The sequence below is a fragment of the Strongylocentrotus purpuratus genome, unplaced genomic scaffold (assembly GCF_000002235.5).
Source record: "Strongylocentrotus purpuratus isolate Spur 01 unplaced genomic scaffold, Spur_5.0 spur5_scaffold_8, whole genome shotgun sequence".
Lineage (NCBI taxonomy): Eukaryota > Metazoa > Echinodermata > Echinoidea > Camarodonta > Strongylocentrotidae > Strongylocentrotus > Strongylocentrotus purpuratus.
This window is the reverse complement of record NW_022145614.1, coordinates 14305521-14323229: the sequence shown is the minus strand read 5'-3', so window position 1 is coordinate 14323229 and position 17709 is coordinate 14305521. Positions and strand designations below refer to the sequence as shown.

Below are 17709 nucleotides of genomic sequence, written 5' to 3'. Positions count from 1 at the left end.
CAGGAAGGGATGTCAGTGTTTGGGAAAATAACTCAACCGTTGCAGTTGTAACAAAGTGAATCCTTTTTTTTTTGGAGCAGAAATGAGATGAAAACTGTATTTATAAATATTGGTATATCATTCCAATGACTTCCCGATCTGAATTTACAGTTACTTTGTCGATTATGTCAATTCTTATTATTGTGTCATTTCCTTATGTTTGAAATAAATAAAAGATGAACCATCAACTCCTTCCATCGTCTCAGTCGAAGTCGAAATGAATACCAGTCAGGAAATCGAAATCGAGGACCATGGCGTATCACTGTATATTTCTCCGGATGCTGTTCATCAGAGTGACCCGTGCACGGTCACGTTAACCCTCTTACGAGACACTCCCAGTGTTGACATCCAAGATGATGAATCAATGGTCTGCTACGGGATCAGATGTGATCCTCCAAACATGATATTCCACCAACCTGTTAAGATCAGGATACCACACTATTCCTTGGTCACAAACCCTGATCGAGTGAAACCAGACATCGTCTCCCGTGTATGGGATTCAGTCAAGGGTAAATCTATTTGGTCAGATTAAGAAAATTACCTTTTTAAATGCTGGGATAAATGCAAATTGATACACCGAGATACACTATAAGCATATGTAAGACATTGTAGAGCAATCGCCATGAGCGCCTATCTGAGGCGGACACCGGCACTTTAGAAGCCATCATTATCATCATCATCCTCATTTGAAAAAAATTGAAAATATTTGTTATGAAATCTATTATATCGTCTTCCTCTTCGCTAGTAGTACAGGCCAGCGCCACCATCAGGTGTATTCTTAAAGATATTCAGCCTTGCCTCTTTAATCTTAATTTCTGATTTTTATCTCGAACTTTATGCTCTAAGTATCGGCCTCATCACAGTGCCAAAACTTCATGAGGAACAATTTGCAACTAACATGTATTTGTAGAAATTTTCAGTAAAGTGGAAGGGGTGAAGGGGTAATTAATGCTTTTTAATATGGCTTCTTAAATTCGAAACCAGCTAGAATAATTATTCTTCACTAGAACATCCACTATTGATAAATATTTGATGTCATTATACATCTGTGGTTTTACTGTTAAAGGGACAAATCGGCCTATGGCAAAAAAGCACTCCTCCACGATTTTTTGTTTGTTTTTGTTTTTGTTACCCACTGACACCAGATATACCGAGAACATCAAGAAAACGCTCATCTAGCTCACCGGCCGAACCACCATACTGTAGAGTGTTCAGGAGACATCTTGAGCTGTACATTGATCACTGTGCTGAGTGGTGGGTTCTTATTCCTCTTGAACAACAGGTGATCCGACAACAACTTATGTGTACCCCATACATCCCTGACAAGATAGAGAGAGGCAAAGAGTTTGAAGTTCACCTGCAGATGCATGCGGACCTTCCTGGGATCGAAACGGTCAGTAAATAGCAATTGATTATTATCAATCACTTGTTGGAATGTATTACTTACAACTTCTCCGCAACGTTTCACCAGTTCTTATACTGGCTTCTTCTGAAAGTCTGATTCTGTTTTAGTGGAAGCCCGTCTTATTGCTACGCAATGAATGGAAGTCTTCATAAAACTATAAAGGAATCAAAGTTAATTATTATTCGTTTACATGATATAATTAAAAAATGCAATGCTATCATATCTTTTCCCGTATTAGGCACCCCATTAAGGCTCTTCGTTGGAATCCCTCTGACGTATGGTTCTTAAAATTTGTTTGCAATGAATTATACGATTGTCCGTGTCTTTCATCTACATAGAGCCCTTCTTAAAAATCAAGACATAGCCCGCATTTATTTGCACGAGTAATATCAACCAATTTTGTGTTCCCGCAATTGATCATTCTCGTAATGTAATTAAAATCGATCTTTGTAAAGTACCCCATTGCAAATTATTTTACGAATAAATGTATTTCAATAGTCAGAATGCGGATAGCATTCATAATTTATAGCTACGGACCCACCTTTGTCAAGTGCCTCTTTACAAGTTATTTTACGAATAATTGTAATTTCAATAGTAAGAATGCGGATTGCATACATTGATTGTTGCTATATGTAGGATAAAAACATTACGGCTTGTCGTACCAAACATTACGTAATGTATGCAATTCGCATTTTGACTATAATTGAAATACAATTATTCATAGCAAGTGAATGAAATAATTTGTAACAAGACACTTAAAAAATATTTATGCATTAAATTTGATCCATTACGAAAATGGTGCATAGGTGAATTTTTTTTTTAGCCAAACAATTGAATTGTTAAAAGAAAAATTATTGAACCTTCCAATTTATCTATGAGTATGGATGTTTTAAGAACCGTGATTTTTCAATGCCAAGAAACAATTAGAACCACTTCATTCTAAGAATGATTAACAAGTCATTAGTTTTCTGTTGAGGTTCAAAACATTTTCTTCACCGAAAGGAAATTGCGGTTTATCATGAAAGTCTATCAACGGTACTTAATCTCTTCCTTTGTAATAGGATATACGACAGGAGAAGAAACAACAGTCGTACCACAAGAGCCATCGCTCTGTTCCCTTCAGTGTTGAATCTAAGTCTGGTGACGTCACAGTGACGTGTCATCGTGAGGGCAGACAAGTTGAAAGCAAGGTAATCAGAACTCAAAAGGATCTGTATGACGGGTTAATGTTTACTATAATAATCTGTAGCAAATATATAACTTTTGTATTTTCATAGCAATGGCTTTATTTGATGATAAAGCTGTTTTTTCTTTCTTATGAAAATGTATTCTCACGTTTTACCGCTCTTACCTCTGAAATTTCTCCCTGTGACATTTTTTTATCTGACACTATTACCGGGCACTTTTACTTAAACATTTCCTCCCGTGTTTGATGAAGTTATCCGACATGAATTATCATCCTATTGATGCGTAAGGTTTGATGGAGATGCAGTTCACACCAAGGATATAAACCAAAGGGAATTTTAATGTCCTCGTATGACATTTATTGAAATGTGTGAATTGTGAAATAACGACCATGACGTAGTTGAACATGATTTTAATGAGATACAAAATAGGGTATTGAAATCGCCCTTGAGCTGATTTATCGAAAATAATTGTGATCGTGTTGGTTACACGAGATGCTATGAATAAATTTACACATATCGACTTTGTTGTATTTTTCCTCGTAATGACATCGTTTTAAAATTAGTATTGTTATTTTTCTATTTATTTCAATATCATAGGTTCTCTCTTTGAAGGATGTTTATGGCAAGATTAGACACAACATATTGTTGTCCGTGACTCCTACTGAGGATGACGAAGAATTCACAAGGATAACTATTACGATTACACAGGCTGGAAGGCTAGGGGCGTCTCGATCAATTGCTTTTATCACCAGACACACAAGTATAATCTTTCTTTATCATATTTGTGCACTTAATGACAAATTATCAGTCAGTTCATGATTCATAACTCGTAATAACTAGAACACTTTGCACGAGAAATGATATCCAGCGCTTAGAAATGATTGCATCCGAGTGTAATGTTTTTCCATAAGCAATGAATACCCAAAATTATCCGAAAAATGAAATCAAATTCAGTTCGGAATGTGTTTTATTATCTTTTTGGTATGATTGTTATAACATATATATACGCCTACTGTCCGGAAACAGGTTTTACACAGAACATTCATGAAAACTTATACACATTCACTTTGGTTTTTTGTTTATAAATTAAAAATGAGATACACAGCAATTACATAAATATTTTAAACATACAAAACATCTTAAAATAATTCACAAAATTCTTCTCCTCACAACAATCTTGGTTTCTCATAAGATCTTCCTTGTTTTCTTGAGTGTCTTTTGCTCGCCGTTGACAGTTTTGACCAATCCTCCAATCATCTACTTTGTAGCACACTTCCGACGCAATATCTCTCTATTGCTTCCTGTCCTCCACTACTGCTTTCCAACTCTTTATAACCTCTCCTCTCTGTAGCGTTGCTTTCATTACGTCTTTATAGCGCAGCAGTGGCCGACCGACCTTTCTTGATCCAGTCTCGAGCTCTCCATAGAGGAGAGCTTTAACTGGTCTGGCAGTTTGTCATGAAATACGAAATATGGGCATATGAATAATTGCTTTTTTTTTAATGCTCATTTTCACATGACATTTTATACATATACTTCTTCTGTACGTTTAATTATGGCCTAAAAGTTTCAGCAAACTGTTTGAAAACTAGTGACCATAAGCAGAGGAAATTGTATAATAGTAGTAATAATAATAATAATAAAAAGCAAAAGTCATTCCCATATACTCTTTATTTGCCCTTTCTATCGAAAATTGTAGATGGACAGGAGTACCTATCTCCTTCTGAGCCCCCATCATTTCTTCGGTAAGTTTCAAATCTGTTTTTGATTTTCATTTTGTGAGTTGAAGAAAATAATTTTATTAATGCAAGTACTTTTTGCATCCCATTATTTCTACGTTGCGAATGTAATCAGAAATTGATTCGATGACATACATGTATCTCCGTTTCACCGTACCATTTCGTCAAAAAATATTGATAGGGCCGATGAGGCAATCAAATTTGAGGTTGCGTTTATAGATTGAAATGAATGTAGCATTTAGAGTTGAATTTAGGCATTTGTGTAGTAAATAGATAACAATGCTGTTTCATTTGAGCAAAGCTACATGTAAACCATTTTTTTTTACACTCTTTAAGAATTCGGGATATATAAAACCAGTTCATCTGTTTTCTGTTTTTCATTCAGGACTAGAACAATTTGTTCCCCCACCTCATTTTTTTTTACTTTGCAAAGGTGATCAAAATTAGATTCGGTAGCAATTCTCCGTTTCTATTTCTATTTCGTCAAAGATATGCATAGGGCCGATGAAGTAATCGAATTTTGGGTTACCTTTATATATCGGAATGGACGTAGCCTTTGGTCATAAGATGAAGTTTGTGTAGTAAATGTGTACGTGCTATACATATTCACCACGAAGCCATTGCCTTCGGAACATTTGTCGTGTAATCATTCCGGGGTCTTTGATGTACATGGACAAATACAAAGAAATGTCCTGCCATAAGTCATTAGCGTCAGGTTGTTTTCCTATCTTTATAACCATCATTTTAAAGTAGTTTCAACAAAGAAAATTTACCAGAACACCTTCACATTATCTTGCAGGGCAGTGGAAGAAGTCTTGAAAAGTGACCTAACGGACAATGATGTCCTTACAGTAGCGCAAACAATGACGGTAGACCAGTTCTATGATTTGGGAGTAGCTCTTGGTTTCACCATACAACAACTGGATGTCATAGAATACAGGAGGTTCCATGACAAAGAGCAGGCCATCTATGACATGTTGGTGACATGGAGAGAGAGACAACCGTCCGGCCAAGCAGCAAAGGAAACGTTTCTGTCACTCATGGAATCTATATATTCACCAGCAGAAGAAACGGACATTTCAGGTTTGACTTTTGAACAAAGTGTCGGTTTGTCTTTCTATATATATAGTCGATGTCCATTTAACATGAAGAAAATGACTACCCTATAATACACTAGAAACAAAAATTCAAAAAAGGAGAAATTCACTGTTTTTAAAATGGTACCCACATTAAACCCAAATTGTTGTAAAACAATAGGCTTCAACCTTTCTGCTAACTTAGGGACGAGTACACACAAGTGCTTCCAGTTGTTTTTCAAGCAACTTAGAGTCATCGAGTTCTATAATCAGGATAATATATAATAATTATGTGTATTGCATGCATACTGGCACCTCATACAACTTGTATGGCCGTGTTGTGCGCTGCTAGACGGTGGGATACTAAAATTAATACTTATCTACATCATATGTGTATACGGGAGTATGAGAGAAGTACAATAGTTAATTGGCTTGGCGTATTAAAACGAGGCAAACAACTAGCTTTATTTCCTTTTTTAAAGGTATATTGTTTATTATTACATTTGTATTCTTATTTGTTTTTATGTTTATATCTTCCTGTTCTACTTTTGCTTCATCTACGTGCATCAGACATTGGAGTGGCTGGGTAAGATTCTAATTTATATCAATATTTTACTAAGGTGTTGATAGAATTGATATTGAACGTCCGTCCAGTGCTCTTTGTTTCCGCCAATGAAAATAAACTGACTGTAGTATTAGCAATACAAGACGGTTAATGTGAGGCATAGGTTTTAATGCAAAGCAAGTATAAATTGTATGTTCCAATGTTTAAAAACAGTCTCAACAACTTACAATAAAGTAAACGAATTCCTTACAAATGGATAAAAAGACTGTAAGACAAACAATTGTGACAAATCAAAATATAATCAAAATACAAAGGAAATGTCCTAATAACATAATAATTGGAACGACTATTTAAGATAATGAATCACATTTGAACGGGATGGAAACAAGAATACAGAATGCATATTATAGTGATGGGGAGGGAGCCAACGGTAATACAGTTGAATAGTCTGAATTGCGTTGAAACCCAATCGACGAGAAGAAAAATCGAGAGGAAAAAAGAAGAGGAGGAAAGAAGATGATATGAGGGGTGCAAATGAGCTGGCAGAAAGACATAAAAGGAGAAAAAACAACATTAACACACACGACCATCCACATACTAGTATCTCTCGGCGATTTGAATTATTTGAAGAAACGAGAAAAATATACTTGTTGGTTTCTTAACTTAGACTTTATCCAATGATACAGAGAAATTCCTGGCAGGACACTGCTTGCGTTCGCCCGTCAGATCAGACCAAAGAAGTTCTATGAGATTGGCGGGAAGCTGGGATTCAACAAGTCAGAGTTACAACACATCGAACATCGCACATTGTACAACAGGAATAACGCTAACATCCAAATGCTCTCACATTGGATAGCATCTCAGACTTCAGGGCCTAAAGCAAAGCAGACACTGAAGCTGGTTTGGGAATCTGTGCAGGACTCATCGAAAGCAGAGAAAACCGAGGGTATCATAAATTATGCAATTATAGTCTTCTACTGCTTGATGTAATTTATTGGCTTTATGAATGTAAACGACAATGATCAATCAAATCACTTTCTTGTATTCCACAGTTACATTGAGGGTATTCAATTAAAACTGAGCCTTTCACCCTATGTTCAACATAATATGTATACAATAAATAAATAAAGTATTCTCTAAGGTCTCTTTGAACAGTCATTTTACTCAGCCATATAGGTAAGAGAGCAACTATTGGATAGGCCTCCACGAGTAATTAAAATGAATGAAACACGGAAAATAAAGATGCTGTTATGGATACCCGGAAATTTAACATTCAATTAATTGATATGCTTTTCCCTAGGCTATAGCTAAATATAAATTCAAGACAAAAAATTATTTTCATGCCATATTGACAATTAAAATTGGGATGGGTAGCTTGAAGGAATATAGATTAGCTACTATGTGCAATAAACATTATATTGTATATAAAACTATGACCACTGTCAATTCCTCGTACACCTCGCACCCATCGCCTTCAATAATTTGATATAACATTTTGTTTTAATCTTTAACTATCGTACGTTGTTTTATGTTGTGTGTTTTCTTGTATCAAACATTTTGCTTCATCATAATGTTTGCATTTATATTCTGGACAACTTTGTCATGTGTGGGTACATGCACTGTATAGCTCTAGCATGATACGTCAGAGCTGGTATAACATACATGTACTGGAGAGTATGCTGTTAATACATATATTTGCAATGCTGTTTAATATCAGATGGTAGATCTGCAACTGGACATTTGGGGGCCCTTGGAGGAAAGCTGTCTACCAAATCCTATGGGTTTACACTCCACATTCCACCTGGTGCCCTTGAGGAAGATGAGGAGATCAGCCTTCAGGTACTGACCGAGATTCCAAATGGCCTTACGCTTAAAGAGGACGAGCTTCTAGTTAGCCATGGCTTCCAGTGCTACCCGTCTGGGCTACGCTTTAAGAAACCGGCAAAGCTGATAATACCTCACTGTGCATTAGTCACTGCTCCTAACAAAGTACAGACCATACTGTATTCCTGGAATCAGTCAGGTAAGTGTGTTAAGAGAAAATCACATAATCGTTTGTGAACTGGCATATAATCTACTGGATCTACCCCCACATTGGTGGCGCCTTGAACCCGATTCCTAATCAAGCAAAATCTGTATGGAATGAGTTAAGGATAATCTTGTATTCTAAGACTTTCTTTCATATTTTTGTTCGTAATAGCAAACATTCGACTATGCAAATAGTGATTAACTGTGGCCGTCATTAATTGGCACTTCATACTTTACATAACTTCACCTGTTTAATGTGGGGAAACATAACTCCGCAACTCAATGGCGGACTGTGGTTATAGCTTTATAAACATTGTCACAACTTTTATAAGCAAATATAACATAAGATCGGACATATAATGATCAATGACATGACGAATGTCGTTTCTAATTTTTTCGGATGGCGATCTCGGCTATAGGTCAATGCTTTGAAGATATTCACAAAAATGCCTTCAATACTAGTCAAGATCTCAAGATTTGTCACTATATGTTAATCATGGTTCTATGAAAGGCTCATAAAGTTCGACACCCATTCATGGCCTCATATTTATAACATTTGAAAATTTGGTGATAAATTACTAGCAGAATTCACTATACTCTGGCGTTAATTATTTCATTTTGTTTCCTATTATTTCTAGCAATGCAAAAGTTACTAAACAACCCGACGAATGGCAATGTTGCCCATAATAGCTTTTTGTGAGGATGTTCATTCATGTCGTTGGTTATCATGAAATAAGAATGATGAATCCATGTATATGGCATGATCCACCCATTATGATAATGTTTGCATTTTTAATCAGTTCCACAACTTTAAACCAATTCTGTGGTTTAAGGGGCTCTTTGCAAATGCTTTACATAACTGTAATTTAACTTTGTTACAGTGGGTAAAGGTTTAAGAATAGATAAATAATAATAATACATTATATTTATATAGCGCTTATTACAATGTTTCTTAGCGCTTGTTTGCATTTTTAATCAGTTCCACAACTTTAAACCAATTCTGTGTAAACCAATTCTGTGGTTTAAGTGGCTCTTTGCAAATGCTTTACATAACGGTCGTCAGAAAAAAATTCTTCCATTTCCTGTGTATACATATGTTTTGCTTCCCTTTCTCAAGGGAAATACATGAGATAAATATTTCATGACAATTATTGTGTTTTATCTAGTCCTCATATTCGCCAAAACTACGTATTTTGTAATATAAACGAATATATAATAAAGTAAGTCTTTTTTGTTTGTAATTTTCCCTTTTGAATCGTATTCCAGTCGCAAAAATACGATGCATAATTATGATAAGCCTAATGAGCTAAGAAAATTCCTTATATTTCAGTCGTTTCCTGTCGTTTGTTATTTAATTGAATTTGTTTTGTTTTATTTTAAAGGTACACCTAAACGGCTTCCAGATTCCTCCAACTTTATTTGTTCAGTACAGGAACGCTGGTTAGAGGTCTCAGTCAGCCATTTTTCTGGAGGATACATTGCCTTAATTCTGGACTGGCTATTTTGTAATGACATATTACTGTCATGCATGTCGTTTCTTCCCAGACTAATGCCTCTCGACAGAAAGCCAATACTGGAGGTTCGATTCGTCAAGAAGCCACATGGCCAAAAATGGGTAAATAGACAGTAACACATGTGGTACAACCCGCCCATTAAAAAGTTCGGTCGCAAATTAACAGTTTTCGAGACTTGTCAAATTTAAAAAATGAAGCAAACTTATCACTTTAACTATTAGTATTTGAATGTTAAAACAAAACTTTAACCTACTTCGGCATCTTTTGGATCTTCAAATAACGATATTAGTTCTTTTTTTTCTTTTTGTTGCTGTGCTCTTTAAGTCTTGGTCGTAAATATCCATCGAGTATGGTCAACATCTGGAATACCCTGATGCCAAAATGTACTTTAGACTTATCTGTTACATCTCTACTGTAAATTGAAGGCCGTAGTCCTATCCTGTTTTGGCTGTTTCTCTCAATCGATGCCATTTTGGACGGCATCTTAGTTTTCCGATTTCCACAAATAAAGGTCATTTTCACTGATCTAAATTGGTTGACACATACAGGCAGCCTTAGGATGTTTCTAGCGCGTACTTTAGTTAAAATACACATACATCCGAGAGTAGGTGTATAATACAAGAGTACATAGACGACGCAAGGCCCGCGCATTGAAAATCCAAAAAGGTCGCGCGCCCGACTTTTGTCAGGATTTGGGAGAAGCTAGCGAGCTGACACCGAATGTGTAGCGTATACAGCGCGTGTGCTCCACGTATGTCTGGCGTTGGTCTAGCGCGCTCTGTGCGGGTCTGGCGTCCTTTTGACGTTTACATTCAAGCGTCGAGCTCCGCGCACACTTTTGAGCATGCACACAAAATCCTGACGCACACAGCGAATGACGACGAATGCATAGCGTTGGTCCAGCGTTGTTCCAGCGTACTCGACGAACGAGTAACGAAGGATAACGCACACCTAACGCACGAAAACGCACTGGCAAAAATTGCAAATTTTCAATGCGCGGGCCGTGCGTCCCCATGCGTCCCCTATGTGTGACCGGGCCTTAACATGACAATTTCCAGATAACTTTATCAGAATACTTTTTGTACACATTATTTTTCAGTACCATGTCCACGAATTAAATAACCCCAGTTTCCAACCTGTGAAGGGCGATGACGATGATATTGTGATTCGGAAGGGAACTTTAACAGTCGCTTACAAATCAGATGTACATGTAAGTGTACTTTGGTTCTTGTAATTGCTATATTAGTTACAATGAATTCAAACAAGGACTATGTGCAACAAGAACAATTCATGATTAAAAGTTGAACAATCAATGTCGAGCCAACAGGAGAAAAGGTAAACAAAGTGCCAAAGAACTCAATTGATTCATTTGATGGTGATGATAATGATAATAAATATTCATAGACATACATTTACGCTACTAGGAATATATATATATATATATATATATATATATACATATATAATATCCTTTTTTGTACACATACACAAAGCAGTTTTCATGTAGAGAGTAAAAAAAAACGTAACGTAACACGTACATGTACATGTATACAATTAAGCAAGCTAACGAGTGACGAGTTTGAATGACGCTTTGACGAAATTCACTGCAAAAAACAAAAAAAAAATAACAAAAATAAATCGAAATTGTTTTATGCAATTGTACGTCTGTAGCCGGGTGAAGAAATTAAATTTACTTTGATGAAATTAGATGCGAAACGATGGAGTTGATAAGACAAAGTTCGCAAATACAGACAGTTTTTCTTCATTATTTTCATCTCTACATCTGCGTGTTGGCGCATATCTCATACAACCATGAATGCGAATTAATCATATATAATCGGGCAATTTCCACAGGCTATTCAGTTCAGCGACATGAAGACACAAACGAAAGTAACAAAGTACTTTGAGCTCGATCTGACCGAGGAGAGTGATGAGACATTAGTGACACTTGAAGTGGTTCAAACCTCTACACAGACGATCAAATTCAAACCACGTTTCCAAGGTAAAACATTGCATGCAGATGTAAAGTTGTTCTAATCCCCGATTGAGTATTGATATTTCATAGCTTATCGCACACGACCTATTGCTGCAAAATGACATCTTGTTGGTAATGTGCACGGCACAACTCGAAATGTGGTGCATATATAAACGCAACAAAGAAATAAGTAGGTTATAAGCGACTTTACGATCCAAACTGGATATAATGACGTATATGTAGGCCTGTATTCATTTACTTTGAACAAAAATATTATCATGACTAAGGTTTAACTCTAACCATAGTAAGGGCCACCACTAATTCGTATTATATTTCATTCGACCATAATTATGGTGAAGACGAAATGAATATATAGACGACATTAAGATAGATTACATGTAGATGAACTAAACTCTATACGAAATGGTTCTTGGAGTAATTGGGATTCAGACCATTTTATTACAGAAAAAATGGGAAATAGACCAAATAATGATGGACCAAATGATTATTGGATCGAGTCGTACAAATTATTGATTTGGGGAAGTAGCAATTAGAACCACATGGTCATAGATTTGCCCTACCTGCTATTAGAATAAATAATAATGGTACGAGACGCAGACCGGACCACGTGTATAATGGAGAAAATCTGATCTGGGTATTGGACCAACTGGCGTTTTGATCGATGTCAATTCCCTTTTACGTCATGTGTGAAATCATGTAGATAAACTTTTTTAATATATTAAAAGCTTGAAACGGAGACGTAGGAAGCTCAGGAACAGGCACGTGTAGGAAATATGGGGAGGCTGTATCCAGTAGACAATATTTGTTTTTGTTAAAGAGTGCTTATACAATTGGTAACCGGTAAAATGTGTGTTCATGACAGGGATCGGCAAAGAGACTACAGTACAGAACGCTCCTTCACCATCCAGCGACGAAATGTGAGTAGAACCATAATATACATGTTTGCGTGTGCGTGTGTGCGTGTGTGTGTGTGTGTGTATTTGTGTGTGTGTGTGTGTGTGTGTGTGTGTGTGTGGGTGGGTGGTGGGTGTGTATCGATATAGAAAGAAGTCTAAATTTTTGCACGGAGTCATAGAAAATACACACAAATTCAAGAAAGAATGATGCTCCTACACAATAAAATTGTTTCGACCTTTAAAGCTTTATGAAGTAATGATTGTATTTGACTTTGAAAAATATTAATGCTATGCATCAAAATATGCGCATTCTTAATATAAATATCATAATAGCCCCTTCACCCAATAATGGGAAATTCTTTAATCATGTACTTTTAAGAATGCTATCATTCCCTGATGCTCGCTTGCATTGCCTGGAACTCGGAGTAGCAATCGTGTTCCATCAGTCTGTCTCATTCAATTTATAATGAATAAGTTAAGGAAAGACGATGGTTTAATGCATTATTACGGATTGATGAAATAAAATGTTAACAATTAGCAGAAATGGAATACACAATATTCTCTTCTAAAATTCATTTAACGTCGTCAAGTGAACATTAAACGATATTAAAGGGATTGGGTATCTTTCTCTCAGGTTCTAAACAAAATCCTTGATTTAGCTCATGCTGCAATCATAATTATAAACCTTTAGGTCAGTCAGGAATCCCATGACTTTTACAAGCCGATCGCCTGTCTAATTATCAAGATATTAATGATTGGAATTCGTGATTTCAAAAACCGTTTTTCCAACTGTTTTTTTTAAGACCTTCGAGAAAGAAAAAGAGATAGAGATGGAGAGGAGGAGGAAAAACCTTCAGCTGAAATGAAGCATTCGAAGTTCCGGGGAAACAAAAAATCTGTATTAAAAATAGATGCGGTATTAAACAACCGTCACAAAACTCAGGTTTTCCTTCTATCTTAGTTCTACGTCGCGGGTAAAACATACACCCATGAATGTACGGGGCTGATGTGATCTGCCTGAATATCAACTACCTGGTTTCTAAACTGGCGAGCGAGCAAGGCGTCTGAGTATTTGTTTATATTCATTTTAGTGGAAATTATATCTCATCATCAAATGCATGTATATTTAACCTTGACAAGAGAACAAAGAAGTACGAAAAGAATATCTCGCTGCCTGAAAATGAGTCGACATGTGCATGAACAATTTTTTTCAATTTACAATTCTGGGGGGGGGGGGGGTCGGTGTAAAAATGTAAGGGCTAAAATGCTAAATGTCAAAATGCTGAGGTATTACAGTATTAGTATTTTCATATATTAAACATGTAGTTCCGAGGTAACTGTCCAAGGAGAAGATGTCCAGGGGTTGTTGTCTAAGGGGCAACCGTCCGGATACGACTGCAGTCCTATGTATGTCTCAATAACAGGCCTACATACATTTCGATTACGGAGTCCAAGAGAATAATAACTAAATTGTGAGGGAGAGGTTTAAACGAATTCTCCACTCCTTGTTACTTTTAGTATTATTTCTTTCATTATTCGGCCTGTGCTTTAAATGTCTTCTTGAGTATCTGAAAGCCTGAAATCTCTAAAAAGAAATCATTCGGAGAAGGACACTTGAAGACACCTAACCAAAAGTTGTGGCTTTTCGGCCGGCGCCGCGTCAACTTTATTCTCGTGTAAGTCCACTTCCTAATGTATTTATTGAATTATTTCAATAGTACAGTAAAGCACAGCACAATTGTTACGTCTTAAATTTCAGTCCATCAGATGAACAGAAAGTGACAGATGCGAATATCCTGAAACTAGCAAGGCTATTACCACCTGATCTGTGGAGCCCTCTTCACGTTGCTCTTCGCATCGATTACAGCATTGCTGAAGGTATCAGAGAGAAGTTTAGAGGGATAAGTGAGCAGTACATACACCTCCTTCAAACATGGAAAGCTGCATCGACTCGGACTAGAGAGGATTTAAATGCGGTCCTCAACCAGGCAGAAGCAGGAGGATTTGTAGACAAGTACTTGGATTAGGTGTAAAACCAGAAAGAGAGAAAAAGAGAGAGAGCGAGAGAGAGAGAAAAGGGGAGGGGCGAGGCGAGACGTGAAAACGAATATAATACACCCCTGTCACACACCTTCTCCTTCAATTCAGTTGTCAGCAGAAACACGTTATCATCCATATTTATCGTTCGTCACAATGTTGTTAACGATTTATAGTTATGCAAGTTTGGCTTCTTTTTCATAGAGATTTATGTTATTATTTGCATGGACGACCCGCATTTAATAACACGTTCAACATACAAAGTCATACTCTATTATTTATTTTTTTGGTGGGTGTGTTTTCAGTGTTTTTTCCCACATAATTCACTCGATGTTTGATAAATCTCTTAACGCAATGTAAATACATTTCGTGTGAATGCGGTCTTTATTTCCAGATGCTTGCATTTTCTATTTATATGTTAGTCTGAAACATGGTATCCTGTGTAACATTCGCTGCAGCTTAAAACTTAGAATACAACTACTTATTTGTTAATGAACTATGGGGGCTAAATATCTCAATGCGAACTTATTATAGGTGGTGTGTAAGTAGCCATGTAGGCCCTATGTAAACATGTATATATTATTTTTATTTGTTACGTTCTTTGTTTGGTGTAATTCATTCTGAACCCCAAACGTGTTCTTTCAAGAATTGAAAAATATACCAGGGGCGGCATTCTGAGAACTCACTTAGCACTCAATAAACTCCTGCGTAATTGAATGCCCAAATTTGAAAAAATCGCACCCCTCCCCCCTTGAGCGCCAGGGGAGGGGCCCCATCTCCAAAAAAAGGTAAAATTGGCGTGTTTTTACACGTTTTCTCTTATGTACACACCACTGCTTAATTTACGAAAAAATAACAAAAGTATGTATATTTTGAATAATCTTCTTTTGTACACTATTTTGTATGAAAAGGAAAATGTACAAATTTAGTTTTGACTTCTAACCGATTTAAGTTCTGAATGATGTAACTTGTATCGACTTTGTTTTGATTTGTACTACTTCTATTTGGAGAAATAAACGTTTCATAAAACAAAAAGAGAAAGAGGGAGAGAGAGGGGACGGAGAGAGGGGTCTGACAGACAGACAGACAAGCAGACGGACACAGACAAAAAAGGGAAAGGAGTGTTGAGTGGGAAAATTTGCGATACATAAGATATGGATTTTAGCATGGTTGTCGATCTGTAATTGATACCTATTCATCAGGGGGGATGATCTATTCATTCACCCCCCCCCCCCCCTGATGAATAGGTATTACGTAAGGATCGACACCCATGGATTTTAGAGTGAATATTTTGTCATCTGAAGAATTAAAAAAATGACATGGCAAGAGCCGTGAAGCAATTCAACAAGTGAGTGTTTTGTCATTAATTTTCAAATAAATGTGCCTGTCAGAAAGAACGGTTGTTTGTATTTTTACACTGTTTGAAAACGACGCTGCTCAAGTTATACGAGATAAATATAATTCTACGTGAATATTATAAAATGAATATCTTACTTTTCTGACCCAATAGCGTTTAGATAAGACGTTTATTCTGTTGTGCCGAATGGGATAGGCTTGGTGCAGATGGGATGAATCATGTTTCAGTGCCCTCCATACCCCCTTCTCTCTTCCTCTCTTACCCCCCCCCCCCCCCCATCCCCTCCCTGTCTCTCTCACACCGTCTCTTTCTCCTCTCTCTGTCTCTCTGTCTCTCTCATCTCCCTTCCTTTCTCTTAATTCCCCTTCCTTTCTCAAATGTCGTCTTTCCCTTATATATATATATATATATATATATATATATATATATATATATATATATACATATATATATATACGCTTCCTCCTCTTGTTATCTTGAGATTTTGCCAAACCAATCATAATGAATTGAGAAAATTAAATCTTGAGTAGTTTGGAACGCAAGGAGATTTGTTCCCTGCAGAAGGTTATATAACACACATTCACTGCTGAATAGCCATTGGTATAAAGTGCTTATCAACACAGTAAAAGGAAAATCACAACATTCGAATGACAAGATATGACAAGATTTATTAATCATTGAGTTGTCTAATCAAAGTTAAACAAAATAATTAAAAATATATATGCATCCTTTAAAAAAAATTGTGAGAGGGCAAGTCCAAGATTGTTTCTCCAGTCCAACTATAGGTCAAAAGTCAATCTTGTCTCATGACTGTATATTGTTGACAGCCCTATCAATGCTTGGATCTGGGGCCTGTTGCATAAAGCTTGAATAGATCGAGCCATGGTATTACTATTATTATTATTATTATTATTATTTATATACTGAGCTTTTCCCAGAGCGGCCCAAAGCGCTTACAACAAGAAGAATTCTACAAAAAATGAAAACGAATACAGAATCCTAAAAATCTGGATTACAATGAAGAGACAGATGGTGATTAACTGAATAATTAAAGGTAGTCTATTCCAATATTTAGATGCAGTTATTCAGGCGCGGATCCACGTCGCGATTTTTCCGGCCTGGGCCCCCCCCCCCGTTAGCCCCCAAAACTGTTTAAAGAAATAGGAGAACAACATAAATTTAACCTTTTTTAAAACAAAAAACTAAAGCGGCCCCCTTCCCCCCCCCCCAAAAAAATAATATTTTCGCCCACACCAAAACAAAATTAGTGGTTCATCTTTCCATCACTCTCCCGCCCCCCCCCCCCCCCCTGCGTATTCACCGGCTGGATGAATCGCTGCTAAATATTTTCTCACGAATTGACCCCCCCCCCAAAAAAAAAAAAATAATAATAATAATAATAATAATAATAATAATAATAAAAAAAAATAAAAAATAAATAAATAAATAAATAAATAAAAAATTTAAAAATTTAAAAAAATAAATAAATAAATAAATGCAATAAATGCAAGGTATATAAACCCTAGAATCTGGACTTGGGTATTATACACATGCATACATTGTTAAATATTATATGCATTATATTTACATGTTATGGTTTACAACTTTTTTCGGATGCCTACACCTACGTTTGGTTGTCCGACACTTAACCTTTTGGATAGAGCACTATAGTCATTATAAGTAACATAACCATATCTTTCAGATGTTAACATGCCATACATTATATATTTTTTAATCTACTGAAGAGCAAGGAGCATATGTGACAAAGTTCATTGAACAGTGTACTCCTAATATGAGTCAGACCAAAAGTGTATACATGGATCTGCCCCAGAGTACAATATTAATTTGTTGATGCCCTATAATCCTCCCA

General features: G+C 36.3%; 1 protein-coding gene across 1 annotated transcript; it reads left to right on the top strand.

The window, feature by feature from the left end:
* The first annotated feature begins 256 nt into the window (after positions 1-256).
* On the top strand, positions 257-15545 carry LOC105441894. The gene is made up of 12 exons (XM_030975649.1): positions 257-548; positions 1185-1432; positions 2506-2634; positions 4331-4376; positions 5175-5346; positions 6698-6957; positions 7729-8034; positions 9422-9654; positions 10653-10763; positions 11408-11555; positions 12412-12466; positions 14205-15545. Exons 1-12 carry the CDS (start codon positions 257-259, stop codon positions 14470-14472), a joined length of 2268 nt encoding a protein of 755 aa, XP_030831509.1. The 3' UTR covers positions 14473-15545.
* The last annotated feature ends 2164 nt before the right edge of the window (positions 15546-17709 follow it).

Coding starts and splice junctions, on each gene's coding strand:
- LOC105441894 (XM_030975649.1), top strand. CDS start 257: ATGAATACCAGTCAGGAAATCGAAATCGAGGACCATGGCGTATCACTG. Junction 2,635..4,330: donor GCAGACAAGTTGAAAGCAAG/GTAATCAGAACT, acceptor CGAAAATTGTAG/ATGGACAGGAGTACCTATCT. Junction 10,764..11,407: donor CTTACAAATCAGATGTACAT/GTAAGTGTACTT, acceptor CAATTTCCACAG/GCTATTCAGTTCAGCGACAT.